General features: G+C 49.3%; 1 protein-coding gene across 2 annotated transcripts; it reads left to right on the top strand.

Moving 5' to 3' along the window:
• Positions 1 to 438: 438 nt before the first annotated feature.
• On the top strand, positions 439 to 18,304 carry TOMM40 (translocase of outer mitochondrial membrane 40). Of its 2 annotated transcripts, none has more exons than XM_087876272.1 (10): positions 439 to 640; positions 5,598 to 5,810; positions 7,776 to 7,843; positions 9,845 to 9,937; positions 10,778 to 10,879; positions 11,382 to 11,487; positions 11,610 to 11,732; positions 13,890 to 13,966; positions 15,337 to 15,439; positions 16,284 to 18,304. In XM_087876272.1, the coding sequence occupies exons 1-10, from the start codon at positions 499 to 501 to the stop codon at positions 16,421 to 16,423; spliced, it is 1,167 nt and encodes a 388-aa protein (XP_087732398.1). In that variant the 5' UTR covers positions 439 to 498; the 3' UTR covers positions 16,424 to 18,304. The 2 variants fall into 2 exon arrangements, with proteins under 2 accessions (XP_087732398.1, XP_087732399.1); XM_087876273.1 differs by having other exon boundaries at positions 613 to 877.
• Positions 18,305 to 19,876: the final 1,572 nt, after the last annotated feature.

The following is a 19,876-nucleotide window of genomic DNA, read 5'->3' as shown; positions in this document are numbered from 1 at the left end:
ACCAGGCAGAGAGTGGTGGTCTTGCCCTGAGGGCAGGATGCACTAGAATAGAGATATTCCCCCAAAGGGGGGCTTAGAAACCATCATTTTCTGGGGTGCAGTGAAAATAGGGTGGAAGAACCCCGTGAAAGTCCCATACTGCACGTGAGGTTGCAAATATGAGACCTGCTGCAGTCAAATTCACGAGAGAGAAATTATTTCCTAAAGAAAAGCATATTTAGCCTGGATGCTCCTCCTGAGGAGGAGCCTAGAAACTGCCTAAAAGGGTTTCCATGGAAACCATTGGAGCGGTCGAAAGAGTGAGCAACCCACTTCTCTATGGTTTCCGCGGGGCGCCTCTGGCCCAAAAACTCACTGGTTCCCGCGCTGCACTTCGGGATAGCCACCTGACCTTGCGCCCGCTCTTCACCGCTGACCTTGTTTCTTCAGCCCCGCCTCTTTCTGAGGCGAAGCCCCGAATGGCGCCCCAACGTCTCCCTCCGCCGTGTAAAGCGACCAATGAAAAACGCAGCCCGGCGCCACCAATCGCCCGAGAGGAACCAGATTTATTCCACAATCTGCCCAATCGAGACCAAGCCTCGGCGGCGCGTGACCTCCCGGCAGCCAACCAATAGGAACCCCGCTTGGAAGGAAGGAAGCGGTGAGACCTTCGGCGGAGGCCTTAAAAAACTCCATGAGGGCTGCATGGTCCCGGAGAAGGGGCGCGGCTAGACGGAAAGCCGGCCAATAGCGATTAAGCCAGCCTGGGAGAGGGCGGGGCCGAGAGCCTCGCGGGCCAATGGCAGCGGCGGAAGGGCGGGGCCCGAGAAGCAAGCGTGTTCGGGTGTCTCCCGGCTCCAGCCCTCGTTGCCGCTGCTCCCGCCGCCGCCGCCGCCGCGTGAGTGGGGAAGCCCGGGGAGGAGGATCCGAACGGGCGGGGAGGGGGGGAGACGGCCCGGCCTGGACGGGGAAGGGAGGCCTCACCCTCGGGGAAGCGGAGGAGGCCCTGCAGGGGCCGAGGAGCCCTCAGGGACCAGGCGGAGCTGAGGGGAGAGGAAGCCAAAATGGGCCCCGGGGCGGGAAGGGAGCAGGAAGCCCTCAGGACAGCCGAGAAGGCCGGGCCGAGCCGCCCTGCAGCCGCGGGGGGAAGGGTCAGCAACTGGCGGCCTTGGCGCGGAATCCGGCCCGGAGATCGGCTCACCGAGTCGGGGAATCCCTTCGCTTTGCCCGGACGGAGGTTCCTCTTCCCCGCTGTCCCTTCGCGCGACCCCTCGGCGGGAACGGAGCGTCTTTGCTTTTGGAACGGATAAGAGAGGGAGGATGCTCCGTTTGGCCCAGAGGTGGGGGGGGGGTCTGAGGGGAGCCACAAAGGGGGGGGGGTTGTGGGTGCAGAAAGCGGTCATGCAGAGCCACGGAGGAATCAGAGTAAAGGTGGAAGGGACCTTGGAGGTCTTCTAGTCCATCCCCATGCTCAACCCTAGACCAAATCAATGAGAATAGAGCTGGAAGGGACCTTGGAGGTCGTCTAGTCCATCCCCATGCTCAACCCTAGACCAAATCAATGAGAATAAAGCTGGAAGGGACCTTGGAGGTCGTCTAGTCCATCCCCATGCTCAACCCTAGACCAAATCAATGAGAATAAAGCTGGAAGGGACCTTGGAGGTCGTCTAGTCCATCCCCCTGCTCAACCCTAGATCAAATCAATGAGAATAGAGCTGGAAGGGATCTTGGAGGTCTTCTAGTCCATCCCCCTCTCAAGCAGGGGACCCTAGATCAAATCAATGAGAATAAAGCTGGAAGGGACCTTGGAGGTCTTCTAGTCCATCCCCATGCTCAAGCAGGAGACCCTAGACCAGTGTTTCTCAACCTTGGTAGCTTGAAGATGGGTGGACTTCTACTCCCAGAATTCTGGGAGTTGAAGTCCACCCATCTTCAAGCTTCCAAGGTTGAGAAACGCTGCCCTAGACCAAATCAATCGGAGTAAACCTGAAAGGGACCTTGGAGGTCTTCCAGTTCAACCCGCTGCACAAGTAAGAGACTCTACGATCATATCAATCAATCAGCATAAAGCTGGAAGGGATCTTGGGAGATCGTCTCGTCTCTAACCCCTTACTCAAGCAGGAGACCCTAGCCTAGACCATTGCAGACGAGCGGCTGCCCTCTCTCGTCTTAAAAAGCCTCCAGTGATGGAGCAACAAAGCTATCTTGTTATGAGTTTCGAGATCCTCCATGCCAGGGATTCTGTTGGTTCATTCATCTTTTCTTTCCAGGTTAGATATCTATGGGAGGGTGTGTGCAGAGCGATATCAATTAAAATCAAAGGGTTTGGGCTCTCTGAAAAGGCTTGCAAATTACTGACTGGCAGCAGAACTGGAAATGAAGGGCAAAAAACCACCCTGGGAGCCTATTCATGATTTTCCAGAATAACAACTGGGAGGGACCTTGGAGGTCTTCTAGTCCAGCCCCCTACTCAAGCAGGAGACCCGTGATGGCGAAGCTATGTGGCACGCGGAGCCATATCGGTGGGCACACGAGCTCAGCTCTGGCGCGCACCTGGAAGTAGGGAAATAGTCTGTTTCCTGCCTCTGGAAGGTGGGGAAGGCCAATTCTTTGCTCTCCCCAGGCTCCTAGAGAGGCTCTGGAGCCTGGGGAGAGCAAAAAACTGAGTGGAGCCTGAGTGGCGTAGGAGGCTCCTACTAAGGCAGCATTTAACATCCAGCTGCCTGCAATTACTGCGAGTTCGAATCTCACCAAGCTCAAGGTCGACTCAGCCTTCCATCCTTTCTAAGGTGGGTAAAATGAGGACCCAGTTTCTGGGGGCAATAAGCTGACTTTGTATAAAATATACAAAAGTATGAAGGCTATTGCTTAACGCATTGTAAGCCGCCCTGAGTCTCCGGAGAAGGGCGGCATATAAAAATAAATAAATAAATAATAATAAAAAAAAACATGTCTACTGGGCCCACTGTGCCAAAAACGGAGGAAGCGTGGGGGGGGTCGTGCGTGCATGCGCGGGGTTGGTGAGGCACAGAATTATGGGTGTGGACACGCACATGCGCGACCCCCCCCCCCCACGCTCCCACACTTTTGGCACGTGATGGCAAAAAAGTTAGCCATCACTGCCGTATCCCATTCCAGACAAATGTTTGTCCAATCTCTTCTTAAAAACTTCCCGTGTTGGAGCATTTACAACTTTTGGAGTCAAGGCGTTCCACTGATTGATTTATCCTCACGGTCAGGAAATGTCTCCTTAATTCCAGAATTGCTTCTCTCCTTGATGAGTTTCTATCCGTTTGTTTGTTGTCCTGGCCTTCTGGTGCTTTGGAAAATATGATACCAATGGGGTAGTAGGAAAGATGAGAAGGATAAAAATAATACTACAGCCATACACCATGGGTAAATAGGCTTAAGACGTAAAACAGTATGGGAATGAAGTGTTCAGCAGAGTGGTGGCATGAGGGGAAATAGCTGCCCCTCTGTCTAGATGTTTGGCATGCAATGCCCTATAGTGGCATCCCAACAGGAGGAGTGGTGGAAACTCTTTATGCAGGGGTGGGTTCTACTTACCTTTAGTACCGGTTTGCAACGGGAGCGTGCACGCACGCTTCTGCGCATGAACAGAGCGTCAATTATGACATCTGGGCAGGTGGGCAGAGCCTCCTGCCGCTTTTACTACCGTTCTGCAAGAACCAGAAAGAACCGGGAGCAACCCAACACTGCCTTTATGTCTAGGATGTGAGACGTCTGTATGTTGAGATAATCCTCGATTTACGACCACAATACAGCGCAAGATATCTGCTGCTGGGCTTTTTGACTGCCCGTCCAATTCTGCGTTTTATGGTGCGTTTTAATTGTTTTAAAGATTCTGTTGGGTGATTGCAGTGTGTTGGAAGCAAGTCTGGGACAAAAGCTGTTTCTCAGGGTCACAAATGCATTTTAAAGCTTTGGTGAATCTCTTTGACATAGTTGTGTTTCAGTGTTTGAGGGGCTGCCACATTCATGAATAGGCTCCCAGTTTGATTTTTGCCCTTCGTTCCAGTTCTGCTTCTAGTAAGTAATTTTCACAGAGTCCACGCACTTTGATTGTTATCGCTATACACACACACACCCCTCTATATTTACCCAGAAACAAAAATGAAGGAACAAACAAGAGCCTTGATAGTACAGTGGTTTAGTGCACCCTGTTATTAACACAGCTGCCTGCAATTTCTGCTGGTTCGAATCTCGCCAAGGCTCAAGGTTGACTCAGCCTTCCATCCTTTCTAAGGTAGGTGAAATGAGGACCCAGTTTGTGGGGGCAATAAGCTGACTTTGTATAAATATACAAAAGTATGAAGGCTATTGCTTAGCGCATTGTAAGCCGCCCTGAGTCTCCGGAGAAGGGCGGCATATAAATCAAATTTTTAAAAAAACAAAAAAAAAAATCTCAAAACTCATAACTCAGAGAAGTTAAGTTGATTGGCGGCCCTTGGCCACCGTTTCTCCTGAATGTACAGCATAAGCGTCTTGCATCTTTGATGGGCCAATGCAAAATTGACAATAGTGCGGCATCCTTGTGGCATTTTTTTAGAAAGAGGGGGACCTTTGCAATCTGCTTTGCACACACGAGAGTAAAGAAAGGGGGCTCCTTTGACATGCTTTCTGCTCCCCAGCCGGTCTCTGCTCCGTTGTTTTGCACGAAGTGTTTTTAGCTGAAAAAGGATGGCGCTTAAGACCCACATTGTGGAAGGCACAAAACCATGGGCTCTTCTGAAGACCTAAACCAGAGGTGTCACAAACTCAAGGCCCTGTGGGGGGGGGGGGGCGGATCCAGCCCACGGGGTGCTTAGATCTGGCCCGTGGGGCCACCCTGGAAATAGCAAAGGACCGGCCCGCGGTGCTTCTGCCAGTGAAAACGGAGCTCGGGAAGGCCGCGGGCGACCCTCCCAAGTTCCCTTTTCGCTGGCAGAGGGTTGCAAGGAGTGTTCTGATCTAGGCTTCCTTAGAAAGCATAAAACACAGTCCCGGTAAAACCTCTTTTATTTACACGGCTGTGAATTATTGTCCTTCACAGTCCGCAAGGCTTCACAAACAGTCTTTCAGGGGAATGTTTATAAACACCCACCTTATCTCTCTTGGAATGCTGCCAGAGAAACTTGCAGGGCAAGGCCAAACTTAGCACAGAGTCAAACAGAACTTTTCCAGAGCTTGAAGCGACCAGATGAACTAATTGCTTCCTGCAAAAGCTCACGTCCCGTTAAAAAAAAAAAAAAAAACTACCAGATGACCTTGGCCCCCTCTCTGCCTCCGACGCAGAGCCCTCCCCAGGCTGCAGGACTGGCCCACGTTCCTCCCCAACCTCCTCTCTGTCCAGATCTGCTGCTGGCCGCTGGCGGGCCACAACAAGAAGGCCGTCGCAGCCGAAAACGGAGCTCGGGAGCCAGTTTTTGCTGGCACAGCACTCAGGCCATACGGGCGCCCCCAACATGATTAACATCGAGCTGGCCACGCCCACCCTGTCCCCCCCCTCCCGAGATCAAACACAACCCTGATGCGGCCCTCAATGAAATGGAGTTTTGACACCCTTGGCCTAAACCATCTGCCATGTAATAATAAGCCACTCTTTTCCTACTCTCCAGTTTACACCATGGGCAACGTCCTGGCTGCCAGCTCTCCGGCACCCCCTCCTACAGTGTCAGGGCCAGGCTCGGGCCTAGTATCGGTACCGCCGGGTTTCACCATGCCTCCTGTCACCGGATTGGTTCCCCCCGTGCAAGATCGCAGTGCAGAAGAAAAATGCGACCAGCTCCCTAACCCCGGCACTTTTGAGGAATGTCATCGGAAATGCAAAGGTAAATCGCATTTGAGTGTCGTGCAGCGCGACAGCTGTATCAACCGCAACCTTAACGTACTTTATCCAGATGCATGGACCTCTGTGAGCCGCGGTGGCTCAGTGGTTAGAGTGTGGTACTGCAGGCTACTTCTGCTGGCTGCCTGCAATTTGGCAGTTCGAATCTCACCAGGCTCAAGGTTGACTCGGCCTTAGACCGTCAAATGAGGACCGAGATTGTTGGGGGCAGTAATAATGACTCTGTAAACCGCTTAGAGAGGGCTATAAAGCACCGTAAAGTGGTATATAAATCTAAGTGCTTATTGCTCTTCCTTTTCCCCTTCCTTCCTCCGTCCCTCCCTCCCTCCCTTCTGTGGTGTGCAATGGTCAGAATGCAGTATTGCAGGCTAACTTTGCCCACAGTCAGGAGTTCGATCCTGACCATCTCAAGATTGACTCAGCCTTCCATCCTTCCGAGGTGGGTAAAATGAGGACCCAAAATTGTTGGGGGCCATAGGCTGACTCTGTAAACTGCTTAGAGAGGGCTGTAAAAGCACTGTGAAGCAGTATATAAGTCTAAGTTCTATTGCTTTTCCTTTTCCCCTTCCTTCCTTCCTTCCTTCCTTCCTTCCTTCCTTCCTTCCTTCCCTTCCTCCCTCCCTCCCTCCCTCCCTCCCTCCCTCCCTCTGCCCACTGCCAGCAGTTCGATCCTGACTGACTCAAGGTTGGTTCAGCCTTCCATCCTTCCGAGATGGGTCAAATGAGGACCCAGATTGTTGGTGGCAAGAGGCTGACTCTGTAAACTGCTTAGAGAGGGCTGTAAAAGCGCTGTGAAGCGGTATATAAGTCTTATTGCTATTGCTACTCCCAGAATTCTCGGCAATGGCAACCAGGATTGAGAAGGATGGGAGTTGAAGTCCACACATCTCAAGAGCAAAAGATTGACTTGCTTTTTGAAGCTCTTGTGCTTCTTACAGAGCTGGGGAAGCAAATCTGTATGTGTCAGTCTTGTGAGGTCAACCAGGTCAGGAAACAGAAGACTACAGGTTGTCCTCGACTTACGGCCACAATTGAGCCCGACGTTTCTGTCGTTGAGTGAGACAATTTGTTAAGCGTGTCGCGTCCCATTTTACGACCTTACTTGCTGCAGTTGTTAAGCGAATCACTGCCATTGATAAGTTAGTAACCTGGTTGTTAAGTGAATCTGGCTTCCCCACCGACTTTGCTTGTCAGGAGATCGCCAAAAGGGGGATCCCATGAGCTTGGGACACCGCAGCGGTTCGTAAGTATGAACCGGTGGCCAAGCATCTGAATTTTGATTGTGTGATCACGGGGATGCTACAAAGGTTGTAACTGTGAAAACGGGTCATAAGTCACTTTTTGCAGTGCCCTTGTAACTTTGAACGAACTGTTGTAAGTCAGTGGTGGGATTCAGCCGGTTCGGGCAAATCAGTTGTTAAATTGCTGGCTGGGCCTGCCCCTTCCAGGAGTCCCCACGTGCCCGTTTTGGCTCCCGGGGGTGTGTGCTGGAGGCCGAGTGCTGCCTGTCACATCCCTGGCCACGCCCACCATGGCCACGCCCACCCAGCCGGTCATTAGGGCAGAGAAAAAGTTGTTAAATTATTTGAATCCCACCACTGTTGTAAGTTGAGGACTGCCTGCCTAGCATCCTGCTTGATGGTTCTCGAATCGAACAACAGAGTGTTGAAAGCTTCCAGATTTTCAGCCGCAGCCTTTCTCAACCTCAACCCACTTAAGAGGTGTGGACTTCAACTGCCGGAATTCTTCCTTACTTGGGAATAGAAAATCTGGTTCCAATTGTGGTTGTAAGTCGAGGACTATATATAGGGTAGGCATTTCGGCAATTACTTCCAGTTTTCACTGATCCTCCTTTCCTCTAGTTTTAACCAAGACCTGATTTTGTAGAAGAAAAAAGCTCAGCGGGAGAAAAACAACTGCTGACAGCAGTTCCTTCTTTCCTTTGCAGAATTGTTTCCTATCCAAATGGAGGGGGTGAAATTAACGGTAAACAAAGGTCTCAGCAATCACTTTCAGGTAAGAGTGTGGGACTGCGTGACAAATCAGTGATAGAGTCCGCAACCTGTAGCTCTCCAGATGTTCAGTTCCGCCCGTCGTCCCCCACCAGGGGCTTAGCAGATGTGGCAAGATCTAGAGGGGCGCGGCTCCCAGTGCCTGGAGGAAGGATTAAATTCTTTCCCTATTTGCATTCAGCTTTGGAATAGTTTTGCTTTCCTTACAATTGTCTGCCTGGGATCAACAATCCCTCGTAAACTCAACAAAAACGCAGCATTCTTAAAAAGTGTCGTCAAAACCGCCCCGGGTTCCTTCTCCTTAATATTTTTCTTCCCTCTAGGCTTTTGACCAAGGCCTTCAATTCATTGATCAACCAATAATATTTATTCCATCAATGGCCAGGAAAATTATTTAAAAGAACAAAAAGAGAGTGAAGCAAGCGAATGCAATGATATATCACCAACCAGTTGGTATATTCATTCATTCATTCAGTGCCAGTTGGTATATTATTTTTATATCTTATCAGCTCTGGCCAGCACAAGCAGGGGTGACAGATGATAGGCTTGGTAGTCCCAACTCTGGGACCTTGGAGGTCTTCGGGTCCAGGGGTCTCCACCCTTGGCCGCTTTAAGACTTGTGGATTTCAACTCCCAGAATTCCTCAGCCAGCTTTCCTGGCTGAGGAATTCTGGGAGTTGAAGTCCACAAGTCTTAAAAGCGGCCAAATTTGGAGACCCCTGTTCCAGTCCAACCCCCTTACATCATATCACTCAATCAGAATAGAGCTGGTATATTCATTCAGCTGGTATTTACGAGACCGCCTTCTGCCACCAATAGCCTCCCACCGGCCAGTACGCTCGCACAGAGAGGGCCTCCTCAGGGTGCCGTCCGCCGGACAGTGTCGGCTGGCGACCCCCAGGGGGAGAGCCTTCTCTGTGGCGGCGCCCGCCCTCTGGAACAACCTCCCCCCCAGAGATACGTACAATACCAGACCTCCGGACTTTTCGTCGGGCCCTGAAAACTTATTTATTTCACCTAGCCAGGCTGGCTTGATCCCACTGTTTTTGGTTAAATTAATTGATTTTAATTGGGTTGTTTTAAATTGCGGCCAAAAATATTGAATCATTTTTAAACTGTTTTTAAATTTTGTATGTTCTGTTTTATTCTGGCTGTTCACCGCCCTGAGTCCTGCTGGAGAAGGGCGGTATACAAATTGAAACAAATAAATAAAATAAATAAATTCATTTATTCAATGCCAGTTGGTATATTATTTTTATATCTTATCAGCTGTAGCCAGCACAAGCAGGGGTGACGGATGATAGGCTTGGTAGTCCCAACTCTGAGACCTTGGAGGTCTCCTGGTCCAACCCTCTGCTCAAGTAGGAGACCCTACACCATTTCAATCAATCAATCAATCAGAATAGTGCTGGAAAGGACCTTGGAGGTCTTCTAGAAGGACGATAGGCTTGGCCATCCAACTCTGGAGGGCCACGCATTGCCCATTTCTGCTTTCAGGGTTCCACATTTACACTACACAACGGGGGAAATAACGTGCCAGTGGGCTCCTGTGCACGATTACTGGAAAACCAATGAGGTTAGGGTGGCTTTACTCACAAGTAAGTATTTGCACGTGGCCAGGGAGTTCAAAACAGAGGTGATGGTTTTCCGTCTCAGATGGTTTTTCCCCTCCATTTTAATTTCTTTTGACACTTACACCGCTTTTTTTTCGGAAGCAAGTCACGAAGGAATTGGCGAGCTCCGATGTAGACTCGGCTACATCTCTGCGCTGACACTGCTATGAGCAAATCGTTGGGGCTTTTTTTTTTCCCTCCCCAGCGTGTTTGTCTACGTCGTTCAATTTTGGGCGCATCCGCTTATTACGTAAGCAACGCTTCGTTTCAAGGATCTTGCTGTGTGATCACCTGGTGGTGTTTCTTCCTCGCCTCGGCTAACCTGGTGCATGTCTGCTTAGACACCCTGCTTCTAGGTGTCCTTTTCTGACCTTTTCTGTTTCTTTCTTCAGGTCAATCATACGGTGGCCCTCAGCACAGTCGGGGATTCCAATTATCACTTCGGGGCGACGTATGTCGGGACAAAGCAACTAAGCCCCACAGAGGTAAGTCGATATAATACCTAATCAGGATGTGATTTATGCTACTTTGAGTATCTTAGTTGGATATCTGTTTTCCCTTGTGCTAGCATCTCTTTTTTTCCCCCAGTCTGTTCATTTCAGTTTTAGAGTAATGTTTCTCAACCCGAGTCACATTAAGATGTGTGGACTCCCAGAATTCCCCAGCCAGCCTCTTATAGGTATTTCTCAAGCTGGGTCACGTTAAGATGCACGTTAAGCTATGCAGGCTGGAGAATTCTGGGACTTGAAGTCCACAAGTCTTAAAGCTGCCAAGTTTGAAGACCTCTGCTCTAGGCCCTGTCCTGGAGAATTATGGATTATAATCAATCGCAAATATCGATATATCAAATGGTTCCTAGTATGATTTGATTGCTTACTAGTATCCTGTGAGTATCGCTAAGTGTTGTATCTTATGATTCTTGAAGAATGTATTTTATTTTTTCTTACGTACACTGAGAGTGTATGCACCAAAGACAAATTCCTTGTGTTTCCAATCACACTTGGCCAATAAAAGAATTCTATTCTCTATTTCTATTTCTAATTCTATTCTATTCTATTCTATTCTATTCTATTCTATTCTATTCCTATTCTAATCCTAATCCTATTTCTATTTCTATTCTATTCTATTTACTATTTACTATCTACTATACTATACTATTCTATTTACTATTCCTATTCCTATTCTCTTTCTATTCTCTTCATATTCTATTCCTAATCCTATTTCTATTTCTATTCTATTCTATTTAAAATGGGACCTTGAGGACTAGAAGACTGCCAAGGTCTCTTCCAACTCCGTTATTCAAATCTGCTGCTTCTTTCTCTCAGGCCTTCCCAGTATTGGTGGGTGACATGGACAACAGCGGCAGCCTTAATGCACAGATTATCCACCAGCTCACAAATAAAATTCGGTCAAAGGTGGCTTTTCAGGTACGTGTCCTTCGGGCCGACACCGATCCCCTCTTTCCCATAAAATTTAGCCACGAGGATCGTTTCTTCCAGATACGCTGACTTCGTCCCTTCTAAGCCGCAGGGGCTGTTCACCAGGATTGTACACAAGTGCCACTTTCCATTTCCGAAACACCTGCGGGAATTGCGCTGTACATTCGTAATTGTGTCTAATTGTTTATTGCAAGACGTCTAATTGGCACCCCCTGCTGGTCAATTTTTGAATATCTTTCAAACAAGCAGCCAAGCTCCGAGAGCACCAAGGACCCCACAATCTTCCTCCTCCTCCTTCCTGCTTCTCCTCCCCACTCCCCACTCTCTTCTAGCACTGATAACGTTACCTAGTTGGGTCCCGAAACATCTCTTAAGAAAACAACCAAGCTCCTGAGAGCACCAAGGACCCCACAGATTAATCCTGAGCTCCACATATTCTTTCCTTTAAATCTTCAAATGCCGACAAGCCGTCTTTGCTTACCCTCTCCAGACGCAGCAAGCCAAATTTGTGAACTGGCAAGTGGACAGCGAATACCGAGGTACAGACTTCACCGCTGCCGTCACGCTAGGGAACCCCGACGTTTTAGTAGGCTCAGGTGAGCAAACACCACCCTCTGATTCCTTTCCTGGCAGGGCTGCCCAGTGGGGGACCAAGAAAGCCCCCACCCCCCATGGAATGGTGTTAAACAGCCTCCCCCTCCCCATCTGCATTCCACAGGGATCCTAGTGGCACATTACCTGCAGAGCATCACGCCGTGCCTGGCGCTGGGCGGGGAGCTGGTGTACCATCGACGGGCAGGCGAAGAGGGAACCGTCGTGTCTTTGGCTGGAAAATACACAGGTACCGACGACAATTTTTGGGGTGTTTTGCCTGAACCCAGCCATTTGTGGACTTTGGGGGTTCAGGATACGTTTGTGGTTTAGTGGGGAAGTGGAACTTGGCAGCGGGATTAATGTCTCCCAAGAGGTCCCAAGAATGGGGATCTAGAACAACTCGCCCCAGCCAACGTGCCACAGGACAATTCAACCCTATACTATTCTTCTCCTTCTTGTGCCATATTGGTCACCGGATTTTGGCGATCATGTTGTCGGCAATCCTATTTTTATCAACAGCCACACGAAAAAGGGCTGCTGAGTTTTGTCCAAACCGGTCCCTTCGATTTTGAAGCCACAAGCTTCTTCTTCTTCTGCCTGGACCTCGTTCGCCTTCCATCTTTCCTTGGAAGATTAAGTAAAGGATGACGTATTTTTCCGGGTGTCGCGTCACCTGTCCGAAATATTCTAACTTCTGCTTTTTTTTATGGTGTTGATGATTTGTTCGAAAATACAACCGGGTCTTATTTTCTTTTGAGCCCCGAAAAAACGGTTAGGCCTTCTTTTTGAGGGGTGTCTTAATTTTCCCCCCACGCACCTGGCCTGGCCATCGAGTCACTTTTTTCGCGGCTGTAAAGAGCCCACGCACCTCACGCACCCTTGCCTAGCTATTACGGTCACTCCAGCTATCGGTAGCCGTCCACCCGAAAAAGCTTGCCGTCGTCCACTCCGGCAAGCCTGGCCATCCATGCATTTAAATAGGGCCAAATTTTGGGGGTAGGGCTTAATTTTAACACAGGTGCCCAAAACAGTGCTGGGCCGGTCTGGTAAGGTTTAGGGAGACAGAGCTGGAAATCAAGTAAGACAGTAAGAGGATCCCTGTCTTGCTCAATGGGCCCCAAAATAATAAGACCTCTCGCTTATTTCAGGGTTCAAAGAAATATAAGACAGGGTCTTATTTTCGGGAAAACATGGTATATACTATTCATTCAGTTACTTTTATTACTGGTGACCACATTTTACTTGAAATGATTGTAACTCTTGTACAGGTAGTCCTCGGCTTACAACAATTCATTTAGTGACCGTTCAAAGTTACGACGGCACCGAAAAGTGACCGATGGCCAGCTTTTCACACTTAATGACTGCTGCATCATCCTCAGGGTCACGTGATCAAAGTTCGAAAATCGTAACGTGGGACAAAACTCACTTTTAACAACTGTCTCGCTTAGCACACTGACGTTTTGGACTCAGTTGTCCTAAGTCGAGGACTACCTATATTTTCTGGATTGACCTTCCTTTCTTTTTATGATTATGTGCCACGGTTCCTTTTCAAATTAATTGAACTTGGTTGAATTGTCCCGTGGCAAATTGGCCGCAGCGAGTTGTCCCGTTCCACAAGAAGGAGGGGTCGGATGGGGGAAGGTTAACATATTCAGGCCCTGCTTAGCCAAGGGAACTCCCTGTCTGTCTCCGGGCCAGCTTAGTCTACCTGACAGGGTTGGCGTTCCAGGGAACCCTCTGTTACACCACTCTGAGCTCCTCAACAAAAAACTAGGATGGAGACCTAACAAATAAATAATACTTCGCTTAATGAAAACATTTTCCGGTCCCTCTTATGGTCTTAAATCAAGGACTACTTATAGTAGGGAGGCCACTCAGTCTGGGGCAGGGGTCAGCAACCTGCAGCTCCGGAGCCAAATGCGGCTCTTTGGGCCCTTTTGATCCCACCACTGGCTGGCCCTCCCAGTCCCAGTCACACCTCGCCTGGCCTGAGAAGGTAAGGGGATGGAGAAGCAGCCAGGGCAGAGACAGAGAGATATAGAGAGAGGGGGAGAGAGAGAGACATAGAGCGATACAGAGAGAGGGAGGGAGGGAGGGAGGGGAGAGAGAGATATGTCAAAAGTGTTTTGTCATTCCCGGTGTTTTTTAACAACTGGTTCTGTGCCCTAATGACCGCCTGGGTAGGCGTGGCTAAGGGGTGTCATATGACTGGTGGAAGTGAGTGACATCGAGTTGGCCACGCCCACCCAGGTTTTGTGACTCCCGGTGTTTTCTTTTCTGTGGGAAACGGGTCCAAATGGCTCTTTGAGTGCTTAAGGTTGTAGACCCCTGGTCTGCGGCAAGGGGGGGTGGGGATCAAGGCAGATCTCCAAGGAAGACCTTCTCCCTTTTCCACCCTTCACAGCGCCAAACTGGGTCGCGACGCTGACAGTAGGACAGGCTGGAGCCCACGCCACATATTACCACAAAGCCAGCGACCAGGTGAGACGGCACCTGGAACAAGGTGGAAGCCCTCTCTTTAAAGCAGCTGCGTCTTTCCTCCCCCACCCCAACCCCCACCCCCACGGGAGATTGTAGAATTGAATCATCCCAGGATAAGGTGCAGCTCGCTTTTAAAAGAGCTGCGGTCAAATCCCTCATCGTTTTGTAAGCATCCCACGCAATGATGATCCGAATCCAAAGCACTCCGGTGTCCTTTTTTAAAAAAAAAAATTTAAATGAATTTCAAGAACAACAACAAAGGAAGGGGGAGGGAAACTGTACAAAAAAAAAAAGGGAAAAACTGTAATTAAATTTAACATTTAGCACTCCAGTGTCCTAATCAATCCGTTTCCTAGTACAAATTGATCTGTTGAGAGCTGCGGTGGGGCAGTGGTTAGAATGCAGCATTGCAGGCTAATTCTGCCTGACTGCCAGCAGTTCGATCCTGAGGTTGACTCGGCCTTCCGTCCTTTCGAGGTGGGTCAAATGAGGACCCAAAATTGTCACAGGCAATAATGCTGACTCTGTAAACCGCTTAGAGAAGGCTGTATAAAGCACGGTAAAGTGGTATATAAATCTACTTGCTATTACTATGAGAAAGATAATAGTAATACGGTCCTACTAATTAGGTGGTTTGGCTTCCCAGGGCATAAGACAGTGTTGTGGGAATTAGTTGTTTAGCAGAGTGATGGCATGGGGGTAAAAAAAACTCCTTGAGTGTAGTTGTTTTGTCATGCAATGCCCTATAGCAGTAATGGCTAACCTTTTTGCTGCTGCGTGCCAAAAGCGGGGGGGGGAGCACAGGGGGGGTCGCGCATGCGTGCCCACACCCATAATTCAATGCCCCCCATCCTCCTGCACGTGTGTGTGCAATCCCTCCCCTTCATTCCCCTGCTTTTAGCATACGTCCGCAAAAAGGTTACCGGTGGGCCCAGTAGGTTCGTTTTTCGCCCTCCCCAGGCTCCAGAAGCTTTCTTGGAGCCCGGGGAGGGCGAAAACAGCCTTCCCCATTCCCCCGGAGGCCAGAAACAGCCCGTTTCCTGACTTCTGGTGGGCCCGGAAGACCCGAAAATGGAGCTGAGCTAAGGCAACACTCGCATGCCCACAGATAAGGCTCCATAGGTGCCGTAGGTTCGCCATAGGTGCCGTAGGTTCGCCATCACGGCCCTATAACATCGTCGTTTCCGTTCCTCCAGGGCTCCAATAACCTCTGATTGAAATTCACCAGGCCTGTGGTCTGAAGGGATGCAGAGGGTTAGCTGGATGTGTCTTTGGGGGTGGGTGGGGAGGGCAGGGCAGGGGAGGGCCGCAGTGGGACCCAGGCGTCACGGACCTGGATCTCACGTCTTCTCTCTGGTCCGGCTTTCCAGTTGCAGGTGGGGGTGGAATTTGAAGCCAGCTCTCGCATGCAAGACACGAGCGCAACCTTTGGGTACCAGCTGGATCTACCCAAAGCCAACCTCCTTTTCAAAGGTATGGAACTCTTTGGGATTGATTTTTTTTTTTTGAAGGGGTTTTTTTTCATTTCAGTAAAATGAAACAAAACGATAACGGCAGGCAGTCCTCGACTTACCACCGTTTTTTTTTTAAGTGAGCGTTCCAAGTTACGTCCCTGGCAAAAAGGACTTTTAATAACCCGGTCCTCACACTTAGGACTGTTACAGTTCATATGATCAAAATCCAGGTAACTGGCTCACCTGTACAATGGCCAGGCTGGGCTACTGAAAGAGGGGAGACCCTTTAAAAAAAATGCACTTTTATCTGTCTGTCCATCCATCCATCTACCTCTGTCTTTCTATCTGCCTATCTATCTCTCTGATCATCCACGTCTCTCTCCATTTATCACTCTCTGTTTATCCATCTCTGTCTGTTTCCTATCCGACTATCCATTTATGCATCCATCCATCCATCTCTGTCCACCCATTATCTATCTATCTATCTATCTATCTATCTATCTATCTATCTATCTATCTATCTATCTATCTATCTATCTATCTCCCACTCTTTTTCTCTGCCTGCCTACCTACCTATCTATCCATCCATCCGTCCGTCCATCCTGTCCTGTCCTGTCTGTCTACATTGATCTTTATCCATCCATCTCTGTCGGTCTGCCTATCGTATCTAGTCTTGTCTGTCTGTCTCTATCTCCCCCCTTTATTTTAGTATATTATACAATAAGAATACATTTATGACAATTATTTGTTGTAATCATTTATCGCTGCTTCGTGACACGTTCCTTCCTTTCGGGGAAGGGGCCCTTCTCCCCGCATATTTTTATTTTTATTTTATTTTGACTCCGATTCCTCTCCGTCTCCAGGCTCCATCGACAGCAACTGGATTGTGGGGGCCGCCTTGGAAAAGAAGCTGATTCCGTTGCCCCTAACGCTAGCCATGGGCGCCTTCCTCAACCACCGCAAGAACAAATTCCAGTGCGGCTTTGGCCTGACCATTGGTTAAACTGCCCTTCTCCTCCTCCTCCTTCCTCCTTCCTCTTTCCTCCTCTTCACCACCTTCAGTGCAGTTCGTGGCCCCGTTTTCCTCCCGCCCGCATCCTTGTCTGGCCAGAGGTAGCCCTTGGTGGGGCAGGAAGGGAAGGGAGGTCGCCTGGGGGGTGGAGAGCAGGAAGGATGCCTTCCTCCTCCCACCCACAAGGAGAGGCTGGCAGTTCTCGGAGGAACTGGAGGGGGCTTTGGCCCAAAATAACGGTTCCCAAGATCTATGGGGCAATGCTTGGCTGCCTCCTGCCACCAGGGGGCGCTCTAGCATCGGGAATGGGGAAAGGCGTCCTTTCCCAGGGATGGGGGCGCCAGACGTCTGAGGCTGAGGGGAGCTTAGCCCCACCCACCCCCCTATTTCCCATTTCCCCCCCCCCTCCATTATTCCCCCCTCCATCCAGGAAGGAGAGAGAGAGAGAGAGAGAACTTTGACGGTTTTCCAAAGAGAAAAATCCATCGGACCTGTGGTTTTTTGTTTTTTTAAAAAAAACTTCCGTTCCTACTCTACAGAACTTTCCCTTGTTTTTGTCTATTGGGGATATATATTTTTTGGGGGGAGGGGGGTGTTCTCGTTTTCCTGATGGATTTGCCAAAAGATGAAGGGCAATCGTGGTATTGTCGGGCCTGTTTTGTGGGCCCCCGGTTGCATTCTCCCTCCCTCCCTCCCTTCCTGTTGGGTTTGCCAAAAGGTGTAAGCTGCAATTGTGGTTTTCTCAGGCCTATTTTGGGGACACTCTTCCTTCCTTCCTTCCTTCCTTCCTTCCTTCCTTCCTTCCTTCCTTCCTTCCTTCCTTCCTTCCCTACTTACTTACCTACTTACCTACCTACCTCCTTTCCTCTCTTCCTTCCTTTCTGTTGAGTTTGCCAAAAGGTAAACAGCAATTGTGATTTTATCAGGCCTGTTTTGGGGGCTTCCTTCCTTCCTTCCTTCCTTCCTTCCTTCCTTCCTTCCTTCCCTCCCTCCCTCCCTCCCTCCCTCCTTTCCTCCCTCCCCCCCTTTCTGTTGAGTTTGCCAAAAGGTAAACAGCAATTGTGATTTTATCAGGCCTGTTTTGGGGGCTTCCTTCCTTCCTTCCTTCCTTCCTTCCTTCCTTCCTTCCTTCCTTCCTTCCTTCCTTCCCTACTTACTTACCTACTTACCTACCTACCTCCTTTCCTCTCTTCCTTCCTTTCTGTTGAGTTTGCCAAAAGGTAAACAGCAATTGTGATTTTATCAGGCCTGTTTTGGGGGCATCCTTCCTTCCTTCCTTCCTTCCTTCCTTCCTTCCTTCCCTCCCTCTTCAAAATCTCCCTCCTTTCCTCCCTTCCCTCCTTTCTGTTGAGTTTGCCAAAAGGTAAACAGCAATTGTGATTTTATCAGGCCTGTTTTGGGGGCACCTTTCCTCCCTCCCTCCTTCCCTGAGCCCTCAAGTTGTGCAGGAACTGCCGTGGTCTCTCTGCATTTTCTGGATGTACAAAAACAGTGTTTCTCCGACCTCCCCCCGCCTCGTCCCGCCCTCCTCCCCCCCCCCCCCGGATTCAGACACCCCTCTTCAGTTGAAGCCTCTGTCCTGTGCATGAAAGAGCTTTAAGGGACCATCGGAGCAAGAGAGTGCGAGAGAGCTGCCTTGCCTGCTGTTATTCCCAGGCCCTACGGAGTTTATGGGGGAAATGTCTGCACTGCCCTTCCCTCCCGCCACCAGAGACTGCGTGTAAATCATGTTTATAAGTTATGGGGAGGGGGGGCCAAAGAAAAAAAAAGGATCTTTTACAAATGGAAAACAAAACAACCTCAAAAGAGGAGCTGCCGCCTTCCTCTGCAAAGTTCAGAATATCTGGTTTCAATAAAAACCCATCTACAACGCTTCCTGTCTGGTCCTTCCCTCTTTCTGATTTTCGGGGTACCTCAGGGGCTGAGGAGAAAATCTGGGGAGATTCTCAGTCATCCAGGTCACGGTTGTCCCAAAGGTGCTTTTTTTCAAAAGGCAACTGGACTTCCTTGTTTTTTGTTTTTTGTTTTTTCCTTGAAGGGGTTTCGCTTCTCATCCAAGAAGCTTCTTCAGTTCTGAGTGAAGTTCTGACGCGATTTCTTCATTCAGAACTGAAGAAGCTGCTTGGATGAGAAGCGAAACATCTTCCAAGAGGAAAAAAAAAAAAAGGAAATGGTGCCTTTTGGAAAAAGCAAATTGGCTGTTCAATTTTGACTCAGAGAACAGTAGCAAGTAAGAAACAATGTTGTGTTGTTGGGGTTAAGGGCCAACTCTGGACTGACTTGTCTTCAGATTCCTCCGAAAACAAACCCTAGTTTCATTCCTGGCTTAGATGGTAATCCAAGCTGGCTTTTGAAGGCCCACTTTTCAAGCAGGGCATCAATTAATATTCCGCAACTGATGATAACCGCGCTCTTATTTCATTATCCTCGGATGGACTCGTGGAATAATATAATAATATCGCCCTCCCTCCCACTCGCTTTCAAAATGTTTTGAGACTCGATCAAAGGTAAAGTGTGAAACTTCAAATGGAAGCCGTCCAGGTGATAAGATAAGTAAATAAAGTCACAGTGGTCCCGGAGATGAACGGTCAAAATCTCAAATTGCCCAGAGTTAATTGTGGTGTCAGTGATTGTACAATGTCTGGGTACACAACTCTGTTTGACAAAGCCTGCAAGATTTGGTTGGCTTCGGTCCTTGAGGTTACAACGCCACAAACACGTGATGGATGCAGGCAAGTTAATCTGGTCGATTTATGGAACAGGCGTCCAGAAAATGGACTTAATCCTATTAGTAACCAATGGATTGGAGTAACCCTCTAGTGAAGCTTCTCTAGAGAGAACCAACCTGTAAATTAAGGAGGAACTTCCTAACAGAACAATTAATCAGTGGAACGACTTGCCACCAGAAGTTGTAAATGCTCCAACGCGGGAAGTTTTTAAGAAGAGATTTAGACAAACATTTGTCTGAAACGGTATAGGGCCGTGATGGCAAACCTATGGCACGCGTGCCACAGGTGGCACATGGAGCCATATCTGTGGGCACGCGAGCATTGCCCTAGCTCAGCTCCAGTGCACCTGCGCGCACTGGCCAGCTGATTTTCAGGCCTTCCAGGCCCACCGGAAGTCAGGAAATGGGCTGTTTCCAGCCTCTGGGGTGAGTGGGGAAGGCTGTTTTCACCCTCCCCAGACTCCAAGAAAGCCTCTCGAGCCTGGGGAGGGCAAAAAACAGGCCTGCCGGGCCCACCAGTTAGCCATCACTGGTACAGGGTTTCCTGCCTGTCATAAAGTTGAGTCAGTTGTCAAGCATCTGAAATTTAAGATATGTGGATTTCATCAGCGCTAGAAAAGAATGGGTTTTGCTTCTATGCTAGTATGTAAAACGAGAGGAAACCATGCTGTCTTCTAGCACTGATGATGTTACCTAGTTTGGTAATGAAAGGTCTG

The sequence above is a fragment of the Pantherophis guttatus genome, chromosome 10 (genome assembly GCF_059756535.1).
Source record: "Pantherophis guttatus breed Tessera chromosome 10, ASM5975653v1, whole genome shotgun sequence".
NCBI lineage: Eukaryota > Metazoa > Chordata > Lepidosauria > Squamata > Colubridae > Pantherophis > Pantherophis guttatus.
The sequence above is the reverse complement of the archived record's forward strand: the minus strand, read 5'-3'. Positions and strand labels throughout refer to the sequence as shown.